Source organism: Electrophorus electricus, chromosome 25 (assembly GCF_013358815.1).
Source record: "Electrophorus electricus isolate fEleEle1 chromosome 25, fEleEle1.pri, whole genome shotgun sequence".
NCBI classification, from domain to species: domain Eukaryota; kingdom Metazoa; phylum Chordata; class Actinopteri; order Gymnotiformes; family Gymnotidae; genus Electrophorus; species Electrophorus electricus.
Window position 1 is genome coordinate 10,130,250 of NC_049559.1, and position 16,189 is coordinate 10,146,438.

General features: G+C 39.6%; 2 protein-coding genes across 2 annotated transcripts; both read right to left on the bottom strand.

Moving 5' to 3' along the window:
- Positions 1 to 5,079: 5,079 nt before the first annotated feature.
- Positions 5,080 to 9,310, bottom strand: LOC118240812 (protein NDRG1-like). Its single transcript, XM_035523056.1, has 13 exons — positions 9,202 to 9,310; positions 8,970 to 9,090; positions 8,470 to 8,532; positions 8,296 to 8,356; positions 7,856 to 7,942; positions 7,291 to 7,347; positions 6,642 to 6,745; positions 6,486 to 6,536; positions 6,334 to 6,385; positions 6,161 to 6,208; positions 5,949 to 5,984; positions 5,809 to 5,860; positions 5,080 to 5,576 (listed from the first exon to the last, which is right to left on the bottom strand). Exons 1-13 carry the CDS (start codon positions 9,263 to 9,265, stop codon positions 5,461 to 5,463), a joined length of 912 nt encoding a protein of 303 aa, XP_035378949.1. The 5' UTR covers positions 9,266 to 9,310; the 3' UTR covers positions 5,080 to 5,460.
- Positions 9,311 to 11,698: 2,388 nt separating this feature from the next.
- Positions 11,699 to 15,907, bottom strand: LOC118240811 (protein NDRG1-like). The gene is made up of 13 exons (XM_035523055.1): positions 15,799 to 15,907; positions 15,567 to 15,687; positions 15,067 to 15,129; positions 14,893 to 14,953; positions 14,453 to 14,539; positions 13,888 to 13,944; positions 13,238 to 13,341; positions 13,082 to 13,132; positions 12,930 to 12,981; positions 12,757 to 12,804; positions 12,545 to 12,580; positions 12,405 to 12,456; positions 11,699 to 12,172 (listed from the first exon to the last, which is right to left on the bottom strand). Exons 1-13 carry the CDS (start codon positions 15,860 to 15,862, stop codon positions 12,057 to 12,059), a joined length of 912 nt encoding a protein of 303 aa, XP_035378948.1. The 5' UTR covers positions 15,863 to 15,907; the 3' UTR covers positions 11,699 to 12,056.
- Positions 15,908 to 16,189: the final 282 nt, after the last annotated feature.

Below are 16,189 nucleotides of genomic sequence, written 5' to 3' on the forward strand. Positions count from 1 at the left end.
GAGGAGAGCGAATGCTTTCATGCAGGTCGGTACACGCTCGCGAGAGCGAGAAGGAGGCGGACATGCTATTGTGCCAGCAATAAAATGGTGCAGAATTTAAACAGCAATGTGACTGTATGTTAATGAGCTCAGCTGGCTTGTTCTCACGTGATGTTAGAACAAAGGGTAATGGCAGGTTTACTAACTGAACAATAAGGTCAATGTGTCTGTGCCTATTGAAGTGACATGATGATACCTATGTTTGCTAGTAAAAAGCAAGACATAGAGAGATTGTATGCAAAGAGGAAAAAGAACTTCCAGTCTGTACAAATATTACTTAAGATTATCCAAACAAAATGGTATGTACACCAAGCCCAAATACTTTCAAGAAAGTACTAGGATCTTGATTAAACTTTACTGTTTAATTCAAGCAGTGGCAGCTGTTACTTGAGTTACTTGAGTTATAATCAGAAGGTTGCTGGATCAAGCTCCACTGTTGGGCATCGGAGCAAGGCCCTCAATTGCTCAAGTTGTACTCAGTTGCTTTGGATAAAAGCGTCAGCTAAATGTAACCTATATACTTTTGCCCAGATATGCCCGACTATAAACTATGCCCAGATGTAAAAGTCTCACATGTTGATGATTTTTGGTGATTATCTCAGTTGGTCATCCTCACTCAGTTTGTCTACAATTAGGAGGGAATTTCCACCCCTGGTTTCTTGTTGATAAAATGTGACGTCGTCAAGGTATGCTGGGAATATGAGTTCCATCCGCAGTTTAACAAGAGGGAACTGACCGCATTTGCAAGCTTGCTTGAAGAAATTTGGTGAACCTGTTGCTGTGGTAATGTTGATCAGATTTCTGTCTGTAAGCGTGTGTGTATGTGTTTCCTTTCTCTAGGTGTATCTCAGAATCCAGATCCGGTGCCAGGTTTCCTCACCTTTTCTGAACTTGACTCTGCTCTGTTCCTCCCCAGGTCTACCTGCCTGCTGGCCACTCCTGGCCACTCCTATATAAAAGCCCCTCCCGAAGGCAGAAGAGGAGGGAGGCAGTGAGGCTGTTGGAGGCAGTGAGGCAGTTGGCGGCAGCGGGGGTGGCGGCAGTGGCAGCTAGTTCAGCAGTCGGTTTTGGCTTGTTTGTAATTGTATCATTTGTGTGTATGACCTTCTTTTCCCTGCTTGGACCTCAATTTTCTTTCGCTGGTGTGTGTCTTATTTATTGTTTTGGCCTGGGTCACTTCAGAAGAAATTGCACCAGTGTGTTTATTTGTAACTTCTGTATTATACAACAATACACTAAAAAGAGTCTACCATTTGTGCTTATGTTTCTTTCTGTTACTCTTTAACAGTTGCATGTTCCATTCCTTTAGCCGTTTATCATTCTTTTTCCTTGGTATGGTGCCATAGCCTAGACGGGGTGGTAACAAGACATTAGTCTAGATTCCACCATCTCTTGGATCAATTAAATGGAGAAATATGATTCTCAGCTGTTTGCTGTTAACTGTCCACATGGTGCTGAGTGAAGAAAGTATCTGAGAGAGAGATGACAAAGCCCCTCTTTTAGGTCTAACCTTGATGGAGGAAAAACCAGGGAGAGAGTAAAGGTCTGTTGATCAGGGTATTTAAGACACCTGAATTCCACCTGCTTTTAGGCACACCCTCTTTCTTCCATTTGATGCAAGTTTGCTCAATGCGGTGATGATGGTGCTGCTATCTGCTGGATTGGCATGGTACCTAAATTTCCCCCCTTGGTCTTCAGGCTGGGGCTGATGTCATAGTCCTGAAGAGCACAAACGGTTATCCATGCAGTCCAGGTTTACTGTAATATCCACTTGCAGGTGATCAATTCCACAAGTCAACTTGTCCATCCGGTTCATAGTGTAATCCTTGAGATGTCCTGACATCATGATTACATATGTGCAGCTCTTTGGTAGTAACCAAGGCTGATTAACCAAACTACCTAAAGCAATGTAAGTGTACTATTGTAAGTCTTAGATTTTCACTTGATTTTAAAATGATGATACAAAGAAAACAAACTGGGTATCACAAATCATTGACAGGATTAAACGGCCTTTTGTTAGAAAGGAGGAAGTACATCAGGCCTGAGAAAAGAGGACATTAGCAAGTGTTAGCATTAGCTTGTGTAGCTGGAGTAAACCCATCATCAGTGTTTAAGATGCTAGATTAAAGGAATGACATTATGTGAAGTAATGTCCCTCCAGAAAGTTGTCCCTTGTGAGATGTAGGAAGATGTGCAATTACAAGGGTTGGTTGAGCCCAGTAAATTTTACTAGGTATGGTGGTTTCGAATACAATTGTCAAACATGGTGTCTCAATCTAAGTCTACCCTGTGATAGACAAGCATTTAAAATTGTACCAAATTACAATTTCTAATGTGGCTATTTGAGGATCTGGATTTCTTATATGCTACTGAAGATTATAAATAGGGTTATTCAATCTATACCAAATTTGCACCATGGAGGAAGCAGAATTGCTTACCTACATTCTATACACATTTGAGATATCTTATATGGATATGGCAAAAAACAGTTTTAATAGTTTTGTAAGAGAGTGCTGGAATGCCTTGCAGGATTCCACCAATATCCTGCCCCTGCTGTGCAGCTAACAAAGATGATAAAGGGTAGAAACCGAAAGGTATGAGAAGGGATGAAAAGTAGTAATGAAGTTTGGAAAGTAATGTCGTTCCTAAATACCCAGTCAGTTAGTTTTAAAGTTAAACATTCAAACATAACATGAAGAGTCAGCCTTCAGAATTAGTTAAAGAGAATAGCTGGTCCCATCCTTTATTGCCGGTTAACCTTAACAAGCATTATTGAGGCACCCTTCGTGAAGGTCTAACTGTCAAACAGAGAACCCATATTTTTATACACTTTTCAGAAGTGGTTATGTATTCACCCCACCTTCCTTTACATATTAGTGTTTGCATTCACCACCATTACATCTGAACCACACAGTAGTCAATATATGCAAACTGCTATTCAATACCCACACCAGTTGGAAGCCATTACCACTACATTCCAAGAGAAGATTTGTATTAGCCTTGTCCTAAAGAAGATTGTTTTTCTATATGGTCCTGAGCCTGGTGGAGAGTTCATATATCTTACCCTGAGGTCCACCAAAAGCCTACGCAGGATCCTTTACTGAAGCCTGAAGCCCTGTATGCAAGTCATTCTGAAAGGACACAGAATCTCTAAACTCCCTTATGTTTTATGTTATTAATCTGTCCAATGCACTGTTAGGCCTCTTTTCCCTGTAAACACGCATGTTATTACCTCAGTAATAACAGGGACCACCTCTTGTAAAGAATTTATTGCATTTGAAAGTATGGAAATGTGGTCAAAGGTGATGCTAGAAACATCTCCCTTTAAAGGTTAGAAAAGGATATGGAAAGGTGGCTACATGCTTAAAAGCTAAAATGTTACATGTAACTAAACTGTGAGAGATGCCTTTATAAAGAACAGTGTGTGAATCTACAGGGGATGCAGTGGCTGATGTGATCGTGCGTCTGCTATGATAGCGAGGCGAGGTTATTATATTGTGGCTTGTATGTAGTTCAAATGAAATTAAGGAATGGTCTGAGATGGCATCCGACTGGGGTAGTCTGACTATGTTCTCCGTGTCCACCGTATGTCAATAGTAAGTCAAGCGCATGTCCATCAGAGTGTGTGGGTTCTCTTATACATTGGATGAAACCAATTGATTCTGATATACAGCTAAAGGCCAATCTCAAAGGGTCTTGGGCATTATCAAGGTGAATATTGAAATCACAAAAAATAATGGCTCTTTCTACAAAAGTGACTAGATTAGAAAGGAAATCTGAAAATTCCTTAATAAATTCTGAGTAGGGCCGTGGTGGCCTATAGATACCAAATAGTGAAACAGGCTGGGTGGGCTTCATATCGCTGGCTACATCATTCATTTTAGAAAAAAAAACAAAATTTCCCCTTTTTTCCTCAATTATCCTGTTATCTTCAATTCCCTGCTCTAGAGCGATTACTCACGTAATACTAGTCAGAGTTTTAGGGTGCCCCAAAAGGGTGCATTAGGTGCATTAAAGTTACTAATAAAGACATCAGAATATTCCCTGTCTTTCAAGTAGAAAATAAATCAGAATACCACAGAAATGTATTTGCTATTAAGTAACCTAGAGCCTTAAAGATTATTTTGGACTTCAGTGGACGTAAGAACAATAGCAGGTAAATAAACTTTATTTATTTATTTATTCCTTAATATGGCATTCTCTAAAATGATGTAAATACATTGAAAATATGCAGTACAAGTGCAGTAAAATAATTCAATGTTGTACTTCTTCTTCTTCAAAGCAGAGCATTGGGTACTTAATACCATTGAACTGTGTCAAATCAATGTGCCCTATTACCATTGAATTTTTACTATTACTATTACAACAGTAATGTAAATAATGTGATACAAATAGTTAATGAAGTACAAATTCATGAAACTCACATGCTGCTAGTATGTTAAAAGTTATAAATGTAAATGACAATTAATTATTCATACTGTTGTTGGTGGGGAATTCAGTAGATTGACTGATTTAAACAACTCCCAAAGTATTTGCATAACCTGAAACACACATTATGAAGACTTCCATTAAAATTAAATTTATTTCAAGATTAGACTAGGAATGGAAAGAAGTACAATGTAAGAAAGAATTAAATAGGTCCTCTGAAAAAGCTGAAATTGTCAGTCATGTAAAGCTTTTACAAGATGAAGCATAATGTCACAGAATGTTAGCCTCCCCTGAGTCATGTGGTTTGGCCTGCCACGTTCAGTGGGAGGGCTGTGTTTGTAACCACACCTGCACCTTGTTCGTCTCAATGTATATAAACCCGTGTTAAAGTGTACAGGGTGTTGGTCATTGTCGGTGTAATGTCTGAATGTAACGTGTTTATGTTAGATGTATTCTTGTGTATCATGTTTGTTTAACTTCATTTGTTTCAGGTCCATGTTTATTGTTTCTAATACGTGAGTGCCGCTGTCATTTATGTTAATAAATGTTCGTCCCAGTCGGTGGAGTCTGTGCGTCCTGCCCCTCGCCCTACGACACTCGGGCCGCCACAAGTAATCACAGTGCATTATTTCTTTATTATATTAAACTTTTGTACTGGTGTTAAAGCAGTCCAAATATTATACATTGATTCATATACTAAGTACTAAAAGTGTTATACATTGATTGATGTACTATACATCAACTTTTTTATGGCTACTAAATAAAGGTACAACACTGAGCCTGATAAGTATAAACATTTTAAACAGCTTTTTATCGTTTAGGTTTTTTTTTTTCCTTTTGTGCAAGTCTAAATTAGTCCACTGGGACAATGACACACAAACACTAACACCAACACATCAATGGTCCCTCAATTTAGAGTATTTTTTATTTGAAATGGAGCCGAACTGAGCATGACAACACTGGGATGGAGCAGCGGGTAGGAGAGCCTCATCTTCAGCGTTGCTTGGAGGTGCTCTCCATGGAAGTGATGGCCCAGGGGTGGAAGAATGCCATTCTGGTGGAGAAGGCGGGGTGCCAATGAGACAGGTGTGTCATGCCTGCAGAAGACACTGTCAGAGGCAGATAAGCAGAAGGACAAGGTGAAGTAACATAGCTCAAGGTCCCTACTTAACTGCACCATTTAGAAAGCATGCATAACTTAAAGATAGTTGTGAAAGCCTGAAGGTCTACAACAGGCAGTATTGAACTTTTCTAAACTGGATTTATGGGTTTTACATTGCGCAGAGGCTGAACGATTTTTAATTTCGACCTTTTGACAGTGTGTTTACAGTATTTACTTACTGTAGCCCAGTCCTTGAATGAAGTATTTCAAGGCTTCTGCCAGCTTGCCAGGCTATAAGGTAAGAACAGGACACAATAGATTACACAGTGCATCACTCAGTTTGAATGCAAGAGCATTATTTTAATGGGTAACGACAGACCTGATCAAGCTGTGGTAGACCTCCACAGTCAGCCATCTTCATGAGGGACAACATGAAGGACAATGTTATTCACCACAAGTTCATCACAAAGTTCTAGATTTATAAGCCCCCAGTGACATATAATGACTTCTGCATTTATAATGAGAGTCAAATAAAAAAAGCAAAACATAACATTTTAAGTATCGCTTTGCTGAGGTTTGAAGGTCACTAACTTTGAGGAGGGTTGTCTTTGAGGGATTCATTTTGGAATTGCAGTCAACCTACGACGGAAAACACAAACATTTGCACGCAGGCTCCCAGGTACATATAGAAGTTTGATTTGAATGCTGGGTTGGATTTTGAATGTTGTTTTTAAACTTCTGCATGTAAAACAAGCTGTACATACCACAGCATCCACCACAGGAGAGTCATCTCCTACCACCAGAAGAGTGTGACACCTACAGCAACAAAACCTTTCAGGCATGTGGTGGCACAGGGGCATTTTACATCAAAAAATAACATGGAATAAGGATAAAAGAGAAACAGTTTCTCACTTACTTTAGAGTCTTTCTACCCAGAGAAGTTCTCTTAATGTTCAGTTTACTTCGGCTGAAAATTGATCAGATCTAATAAGACTGGGAGCTGTTCATATGACAAACAAGTCTAGAAGCAGAGAGCTCAGAAGATTCCATAGAATGCAGATGTCAGTCATACCTGTTGTAGGACTTCATAAAATGCAGAAGGTTGGTCTGGTTAATCCTTTTGCTGATGTTGTGACGGAAGGTCTTTACAAATTCTGCCTTCTTCTTAATCTCCTCCTGCCACGGTGCCATAAAGGAGTCAGTCCAAGACGCAATCAGTCACAAAACATCAAAACTTGATGTGAATATGAATTTAAATGTCTCTTCCTCTATATGCACAGTCTGCACAGGCACTCGAGACAGAAATGTATAATAAAAAGAATATGTAAAAAAAAAACAACATTGTTGACCTTTTGATGGACAATAATGTAGGCATCTGGTTCTTTAGTTACGAAAAGGACACAGTCTAAATTCAGGACAGCTCATTTGGAACACTCATCTTTAGTAATAAGGCATTTAACTTTTAAATATTCTAGTTCAGTGTTTAGTGACCCAGTCCACAGTACACATGAAATGGCCCACATGTTTATTCTAACCCAGCCCAGTACACCTGTACCAGGTGTTCATTTTCCTAATGGCTTGGTTTAGGAGCTAGGATGATGTTGTCAGGAGCTGGGATAGAGGGAAAATGTGGGATGTCAGATGTATCACAAGGACTGGGTTGACAAGTACTGCTCAATAATACATACAATATACATTTCATTTTAGGCGTTATTTCGTACCTGACCGAACAGGTGGGAGATGACAACACTGGGGGGACCAAGGGCCCAGCTGGAAATCTGTGGAAAGTGTGGGTTGATCTTTAGTGGCTGGAGTACACATAAGCTTTGATCAAATACATTACTTTATTAAAAGAGGCTTGACACTTTTCTAAGGATCCCAAAAGAATAAAAATATAGGGTCGATTGTCACCATATGATTGGCATGAAAGGTTAACTGGAAACTGCAGAAAACTAAGAGTAATATGCTGAGAACTATTTGTTATCACATTGAAAGTTATATGGATTCAGTGAACAGCCAAGACACAGGGAACAAGACGGTTTAAATACATGAAGTAATAAGAGTTAAACAAGACAGGTGCAAATAATAAGGAGCGGAGAAAATGAAACTAAGGAACGGAACCACAACAAGGAAGTAAAGCAAAACAAAAGACATGAGACAGGGAAACCATAGACATGGACGCTAGGTGGGACCAGCTAAACGACATAATTGTAGAGATACAGGGATCGTGATGATTAAGCAGGGTGTTAACAGAATGATAATTACTATTGCATTAGACTGTGATACCTTGGATGCTGCCCGGTCTGCCCAGCCCTCTGCCTGAGCATTAATGTTCATCAGGACAAGGCCCTCAACCAAGTCTGGGTACTTCAACTGCAAGACATTTATGCATGAGCAGTCAAAGGGAGATGAACCTTCAGGGCAAAATTACTTACTATATGTCAAACTGTTGTAGTTAAATGAGCAATTAAGAGTCTCCATATTTGGCATTCTTGCACTTTACATTGCACTTAGAAAAAGGTTTGTTTACATGTGCAAGCAGAGGAACAATAGTGAAGTGTCAGTATTCTGGAGAGTTGATGTCTAGCTAGCTTGACAGTGTAATGATTAGGATTATGCTGCAAGTATCAACACTTTGTTACAAAGCAAGAATTTCACCAAGGAGTAATCCTTGTTTGATCATTGTGTTAAAATCTATTGGGAAGAAAGACAGTGCTACAACTCACAGCGAACCGTGTGAGGATGTTTGCTCCTGCTCCAACACCCATTCCAATAACACTCTTAATTCTGTGGAGAGAAAAAAATGTACATAACTTTAAACCATTAAAGCGCAAGGTTTCAGATTAGAACAAGGATTGACAGTTTAATCTCAGAGTAAATGGCTAATCTGGTTCACTCACTTAAAATGCTTGAGCACAATTGGGAGGGTCTCGGAGAGCTTGTCCATTGAGGGATATGTGAATCTACAGGAAAAAATTGCCCTGAGTGAGTTATAATTCTAAGGGACGCCACTGATTCTTCAGGATTTGAACCTGCTAAACCTAGCTATGATGTACTGGGAGCCACAGCCATCAATGTAGCATATGAACGCTAAGAAAAAAGTTCATGAAAGAAACCCTGGTGCATGACAAGCCGGTGCCAGCTAGACATGCTGACAGTCAGGGCCTCCAGATGTTAGTTTAGGTGGGCACCAACACCATGGCATAGAGTCGTCCTGTCTGACTGCCAGGAAGGAGTGGTCTGAGGGCAGACGGAGGGCTATGGAGTAGGTTCTGATAAATATACATTCTGGAAAAAATTGTATGGGGTAGCTGAAGGTCACATTTTAGATTAGATTTAACCTTGGAATGTCTTTCAGCCCCTGAAAGAACATTGTGGCATATGGTGCACTCACGCTCACCCTGCAGGGAAGGTGCTGGCACCCTCATGTTGCCCAGGAGCGTTGACCTGACACACGGCAAAGTGTCGCATGATTTCCTGCATGTCCTCATCATAGAAAAGAACGTCGAAGCAAGTTTTGTCTGCAGACATGCATTCCAGGGTCATTACAACACAATAAATGACGCTTATGCTAAGTTTTAGACTTTAGAGCAATCAGCTACGTGCCACAAGCAACAGTATCAGAGTCTTACGGTTCATTCCGATGTCATGGTAGGTGAGGATGACCGGTCGGTTATCCCTGGGGATACCTGCCATGGTGCAGCATACAGTGCCAAAGGGGGTCTCCACATTGTCCTCCTATAAGACCCAGGTGGAGTATAAAGGTCTAGGTCTAGATGTATAAGAAAAACCTCTAAAAAGAGGTCTGATTCCACTGCAGTGGTTTTGTGTGTCAGGACATTACTCTGTCACACTTAGAACTACTTCTGTGGAATGAGCCTCTTATCATGAGGAATGTCAATCATTTATTTATTATTTATCATTAACCAAGTTAATTTGTTTACAAAAGATCATGTTTGACTCAGAAGACACATGACAGTGCTTGAAAACATGCTTTATGGGTAAAAGCTTTAGCCTATTGAAACATCTGTGAAAAGGTAGTGCTACTTACCACAACTTGACCCCAAAATGCCCCCTTAAAATCCTTCAGACAAAACACAGAGAAAAATAGATTTTGGAGTGGTAACATTTCATTCTGGATGTGAAAAGATCCATCCCATAGACTTTATTCTATTAACAGTACTCAATGTCTGAAAATACAGCCTTATTTTACCGGACACAACGGGTCCATACAAAAGGCATCATCAGATGTTTCTTCATCATCCTCCAATAGAGGGTTATAGAGGGCCTGGGGGTTAAGAAGCAAAAATTCTCAGTACAAAGTTAGATAAAACTTGGTTGTAAGGTAGTATTAAACAAGTATTCTCTTTTTAAAACATTTGCCCAACCTACCCTTTTTGCCATTATCCCAAAAGTTGACGAGCAAATATTCCTCGCTAAATCGATTCCCTGTCTGAATACCGTCTGCATTGCTGGTGCCACTGTAAGGGTCGTTTCCTTTTGGTCACAGAGATTCAGTACAGACTTATTTGGATATTAGGCTGTGCAGTTCCAATTTAGAATATTTGCAGCTCTCCTGTAATAGTAATATTATGACATCACTAAAATACTTTTGAGCAGTTTAATGACAGATTCCCTAAAATCTATATGACAAGAACACCATGCCACTTTTTAATGCTTGATGAAGTATGTTTTGGATGTTACAGCTGTTTTTCTGACAGACCTTCTCTGTTTGAAATGCATCAAAATGATCCCTAAGAGACTAAAGATTCCACTGTACCTTGTTCTGTAAAATTCAGTAGTAATCCACCACCTATGGTTAGGTTTAATTCACCCTATTGTCTCCCAACCTTTGAACTGCTGAAGTGTGTCAAGTGAAATAACATATAGATGCTTGCGCTCACCTTTAAAATAGATGTAGTGATGTCATAGCCATTGTGACGTCATAGACATTGTGATGTTACTACAGGGTTGCGCTGACATTTTGGTCATTGGGAAAATAAGTCAAAAGTTTAAAAAATATGTGAAATCCCTATTTTTAGCGGCAGCTGAGTACGTAGCTGAAAGATGGGTACAGTTATATAGACATTTATTACAGTTTTCCAATACAACACGAAGTCCCTCCATGCAGGCACTACATGGGTTTTTGATAAAGATCAAGACATTAACTGTAATACAGAGAGAGGTCGGTAGAGTAGGCAAAACTGTCATCAAGTAAAATTACTGTTACTTTAAAATAATAACTACTGAAGTAGAAGTAAAAGTAGTCATTTAAATTATTACTTAAGTAAAAGTAAGAAAGTATCTGTTACAAGAATACTCAAGTAGCAAGTTACTTCACTGGAACTCATTTAATAGCAGTTTAATGCCATTGAACTGTGTCAAATCAATGTGCCCTATTACCATTGAATTTTTACTATTACTATTACAACAGTAATGTAAATAATGTGATACAAATAGTTAATGAAGTACAAATTCATGAAACTCACATGCTACTAGTATGTTAAAAGTTATAAATGTAAATGACAATTAATTATTCATACTGTTGTTGGTGGGGAATTCAGTAGATTGACTGATTTAAACAACTCCCAAAGTATTTGCATAACCTGAAACACACATTATGAAGACTTCCATTAAAATTAAATTTATTTCAAGATTAGACTAGGAATGGAAAGAAGTACAATGTAAGAAAGAATTAAATAGGTCCTCTGAAAAAGCTGAAATTGTCAGTCATGTAAAGCTTTTACAAGATGAAGCATAATGTCATGGAATGTTAGCCTCCCCCGAGTCATGTGGTTTGGCCTGCCACGTTCAGTGGGAGGGCTGTGTTTGTAACCACACCTGCACCTTGTTCGTCTCAATGTATATAAACCCGTGTTAAAGTGTACAGGGTGTTGGTCATTGTCGGTGTAATGTCTGAATGTAACGTGTTTATGTTAGATGTATTCTTGTGTATTATGTTTGTTTAACTTCATTTGTTTCAGGTCCATGTTTATTGTTTCTAATACATGAGTGCCGCTGTCATTTATGTTAATAAATGTTCGTCCCAGTCAGTGGAGTCTGTGCGTCCTGCCCCTCGCCCTACGGCACTCGTGCCGCCACACGTAATCACAGTGCATTATTTCTTTATTATATTAAACTTTTGTACTGGTGTTAAAGCAGTCCAAATATTATACATTGATTCATATACTAAGTACTAAAAGTGTTATACATTGATTGATGTACTATACATCAACTTTTTTATGGCTACTAAATAAAGGTACAACACTGAGCCTGATAAGTATAAACATTTTAAACAGCTTTTTATCATTTAGGTTTTTTTTTTTTCCTTTTGTGCAAGTCTAAATTAGTCCACTGGGACAATGACACACAAACACTAACACCAACACATCAATGGTCCCTCAATTTAGAGTATTTTTTATTTGAAATGGAGCCGAACTGAGCATGACAACACTGGGATGGAGCAGCGGGTAGGAGAGCCTCATCTTCAGCGTTGCTTGGAGGTGCTCTCCATGGAAGTGATGGCCCAGGGGTGGAAGAATGCCATTCTGGTGGAGAAGGTGGGGTGCCAATGAGACAGGTGTGTCATGCCTGCAGAAGACACTGTCAGAGGCAGATAAGCAGAAGGACAAGGTGAAGTAACATAGCTCAAGGTCCCTACTTAACTGCACCATTTAGAAAGCATGCATAACTTAAAGATAGTTGTGAAAGCCTGAAGGTCTACAACAGGCAGTAATGAACTTTTCTAAACTGGATTTATGGGTTTTACATTGCGCAGAGGCTGAACGATTTTTAATTTCGACCTTTTGACAGTGTGTTTACAGTATTTACTTACTGTAGCCCAGTCCTTGAATGAAGTATTTCAAGGCTTCTGCCAGCTTGCCAGGCTATAAGGTAAGAACAGGACACAATAGATTACACAGTGCATCACTCAGTTTGAATGCAAGAGCATTATTTTAATGGGTAACGACAGACCTGATCAAGCTGTGGTAGACCTCCACAGTCAGCCATCTTCATGAGGGACAACATGAAGGACAATGTTATTCACCACAAGTTCATCACAACGTTCATGATTTATAAGCCCCCAGTGACATATAATGACTTCTGCATTTATAATGAGAGTCAAATAAAAAAAGCAAAACATAACATTTTAAGTATTGCTTTGCTGAGGTTTGAAGGTCACTAACTTTGAGGAGGGTTGTCTTTGAGGGATTCATTTTGGAATTGCAGTCAACCTACGACAGAAAACACAAACATTTGCACGCAGGCTCCCAGGTACATATAGAAGTTTGATTTGAATGCTGGGTTGGATTTTGAATGTTGTTTTTAAACTTCTGCATGTAAAACAAGCTGTACATACCACAGCATCCACCACAGGAGAGTCATCTCCTACCACCAGAAGAGTGTGACACCTACAGCAACAAAACCTTTCAGCCATGTGGTGGCACAGGGGCATTTTACATCAAAAAATAACATGGAATAAGGATAAAAGAGAAACAGTTTCTCACTTACTTTAGAGTCTTTCTACCCAGAGAAGTTCTCTTAATGTTCAGTTTACTTCGGCTGAAAATTGATCAGATCTAATAAGACTGGGAGCTGTTCATATGACAAACAAGTCTAGAAGCAGAGAGCTCAGAAGATTCCATAGAATGCAGATGTCAGTCATACCTGTTGTAGGACTTCATAAAATGCAGAAGGTTGGTCTGGTTAATCCTTTTGCTGATGTTGTGATGGAAGGTCTTTACAAATTCTGCCTTCTTCTTAATCTCCTCCTGCCACGGTGCCATAAAGGAGTCAGTCCAAGACGCAATCAGTCACAAAACATCAAAACTTGATGTGAATATGAATTTAAATGTCTCTTCCTCTATATGCACAGTCTGCACAGGCACTCGAGACAGAAATGTATAATAAAAAGAATATGTAAAAAAAAAAAAAACATTGTTGACCTTTTGATGGACAATAATGTAGGCATCTGGTTCTTTAGTTACGAAAAGGACACAGTCTAAATTCAGGACAGCTCATTTGGAACACTCATCTTTAGTAATAAGGCATTTAACTTTTAAATATTCTAGTTCAGTGTTTAGTGACCCAGTCCACAGTACACATGAAATGGCCCACATGTTTATTCTAACCCAGCCCAGTACACCTGTACCAGGTGTTCATTTTCCTAATGGCTTGGTTTAGGAGCTAGGATGATGTTGTCAGGAGCTGGGATAGAGGGAAAATGTGGGATGTCAGATGTATCACAAGGACTGGGTTGACAAGTACTGCTCAATAATACATACAATATACATTTCATTTTAGGCGTTATTTCGTACCTGACCGAACAGGTGGGAGATGACAACACTGGGGGGACCAAGGGCCCAGCTGGAAATCTGTGGAAAGTGTGGGTTGATCTTTAGTGGCTGGAGTACACATAAGCTTTGATCAAATACATTACTTTATTAAAAGAGGCTTGACACTTTTCTAAGGATCCCAAAAGAATAAAAATATAGGGTCGATTGTCACCATATGATTGGCATGAAAGGTTAACTGGAAACTGCAGAAAACTAAGAGTAATATGCTGAGAACTATTTGTTATCACATTGAAAGTTATATGGATTCAGTGAACAGCCAAGACACAGGGAACAAGACGGTTTAAATACATGAAGTAATAAGACTTAAACAAGACAGGTGCAAATAATAAGGAGCAAAGAAAATGAAACTAAGCAACGGAACCACAACAAGGAAGTAAAGCAAAACAAAAGACATGAGACAGGGAAACCATAGACATGGACGCTAGGTGGGACCAGCTAAACGACATAATTGTAGAGATACAGGGATCGTGATGTTTAAGCAGGGTGTTAACAGAATGATAATTACTATTGCATTAGACTGTGATACCTTGGATGCTGCCCGGTCTGCCCAGCCCTCTGCCTGAGCATTAATGTTCATCAGGACAAGGCCCTCAACCAAGTCTGGGTACTTCAACTGCAAGACATTTATGCATGAGCAGTCAAAGGGAGATAAACCTTCAGGGCAAAATTACTTACTATATGTCAAACTGTTGTAGTTAAATGAGCAATTAAGAGTCTCCATATTTGGCATTCTTGCACTTTACATTGCACTTAGAAAAAGGTTTGTTTACATGTGCAAGCAGAGGAACAATAGTGAAGTGTCAGTATTCTGGAGAGTTGATGTCTAGCTAGCTTGACAGTGTAATGATTAGGATTATGCTGCAAGTATCAACACTTTGTTACAAAGCAAGAATTTCACCAAGGAGTAATCCTTGTTTGATCATTGTGTTAAAATCTATTGGGAAGAAAGACAGTGCTACAACTCACAGCGAACCGTGTGAGGATGTTTGCTCCTGCTCCAACACCCATTCCAATAACACTCTTAATTCTGTGGAGAGAAAAAAATGTACATAACTTTAAACCATTAAAGCGCAAGGTTTCAGATTAGAACAAGGATTGACAGTTTAATCTCAGAGTAAATGGCTAATCTGGTTCACTCACTTAAAATGCTTGAGCACAATTGGGAGGGTCTCGGAGAGCTTGTCCATTGAGGGATATGTGAATCTACAGGAAAAAATTGCCCTGAGTGAGTTATAATTCTAAGGGACGCCACTGATTCTTCAGGATTTGAACCTGCTAAACCTAGCTATGATGTACTGGGAGCCACAGCCATCAATGTAGCATATGAACGCTAAGAAAAAAGTTCATGAAAGAAACCCTGGTGCATGACAAGCCGGTGCCAGCTAGACATGCTGACAGTCAGGGCCTCCAGATGTTAGTTTAGGTGGGCACCAACACCATGGCATAGAGTCGTCCTGTCTGACTGCCAGGAAGGAGTGGTCTGAGGGCAGACGGAGGGCTATGGAGTAGGTTCTGATAAATATACATTCTGGAAAAAATTGTATGGGGTAGCTGAAGGTCACATTTTAGATTAGATTTAACCTTGGAATGTCTTTCAGCCCCTGAAAGAACATTGTGGCATATGGTGCACTCACGCTCACCCTGCAGGGAAGGTGCTGGCACCCTCATGTTGCCCAGGAGCGTTGACCTGACACACGGCAAAGTGTCGCATGATTTCCTGCATGTCCTCATCATAGAAAAGAACGTCGAAGCAAGTTTTGTCTGCAGACATGCATTCCAGGGTCATTACAACACAATAAATGACGCTTATGCTAAGTTTTAGACTTTAGAGCAATCAGCTACGTGCCACAAGCAACAGTATCAGAGTCTTACGGTTCATTCCGATGTCATGGTAGGTGAGGATGACCGGTCGGTTATCCCTGGGGATACCTGCCATGGTGCAGCATACAGTGCCAAAGGGGGTCTCCACATTGTCCTCCTATAAGACCCAGGTGGAGTATAAAGGTCTAGGTCTAGATGTATAAGAAAAACCTCTAAAAAGAGGTCTGATTCCACTGCAGTGGTTTTGTGTGTCAGGACATTACTCTGTCACACTTAGAACTACTTCTGTGGAATGAGCCTCTTATCATGAGGAATGTCAATCATTTATTTATTATTTATCATTAACCAAGTTAATTTGTTTACAAAAGATCATGTTTGACTCAGAAGACACATGACAGTGCTTGAAAACATGCTTTATGGGTAAAAGCTTTAGCCTATTGAA

Coding starts and splice junctions, on each gene's coding strand:
- LOC118240812 (XM_035523056.1), bottom strand. CDS start 9,265: ATGGCAGGTATCCCCAGGGATAACCGACCGGTCATCCTCACCTACCAT. Junction 8,357..8,469: donor ATTGTGCTCAAGCATTTTAA/GTGAGTGAACCA, acceptor TTCTCTCCACAG/AATTAAGAGTGTTATTGGAA. Junction 5,985..6,160: donor CAAAGACAACCCTCCTCAAA/GTTAGTGACCTT, acceptor TCCCTCATGAAG/ATGGCTGACTGTGGAGGTCT.
- LOC118240811 (XM_035523055.1), bottom strand. CDS start 15,862: ATGGCAGGTATCCCCAGGGATAACCGACCGGTCATCCTCACCTACCAT. Junction 15,688..15,798: donor CCATGACATCGGAATGAACC/GTAAGACTCTGA, acceptor GCATGTCTGCAG/ACAAAACTTGCTTCGACGTT. Junction 12,805..12,929: donor CTCCTGTGGTGGATGCTGTG/GTATGTACAGCT, acceptor TTTCTGTCGTAG/GTTGACTGCAATTCCAAAAT.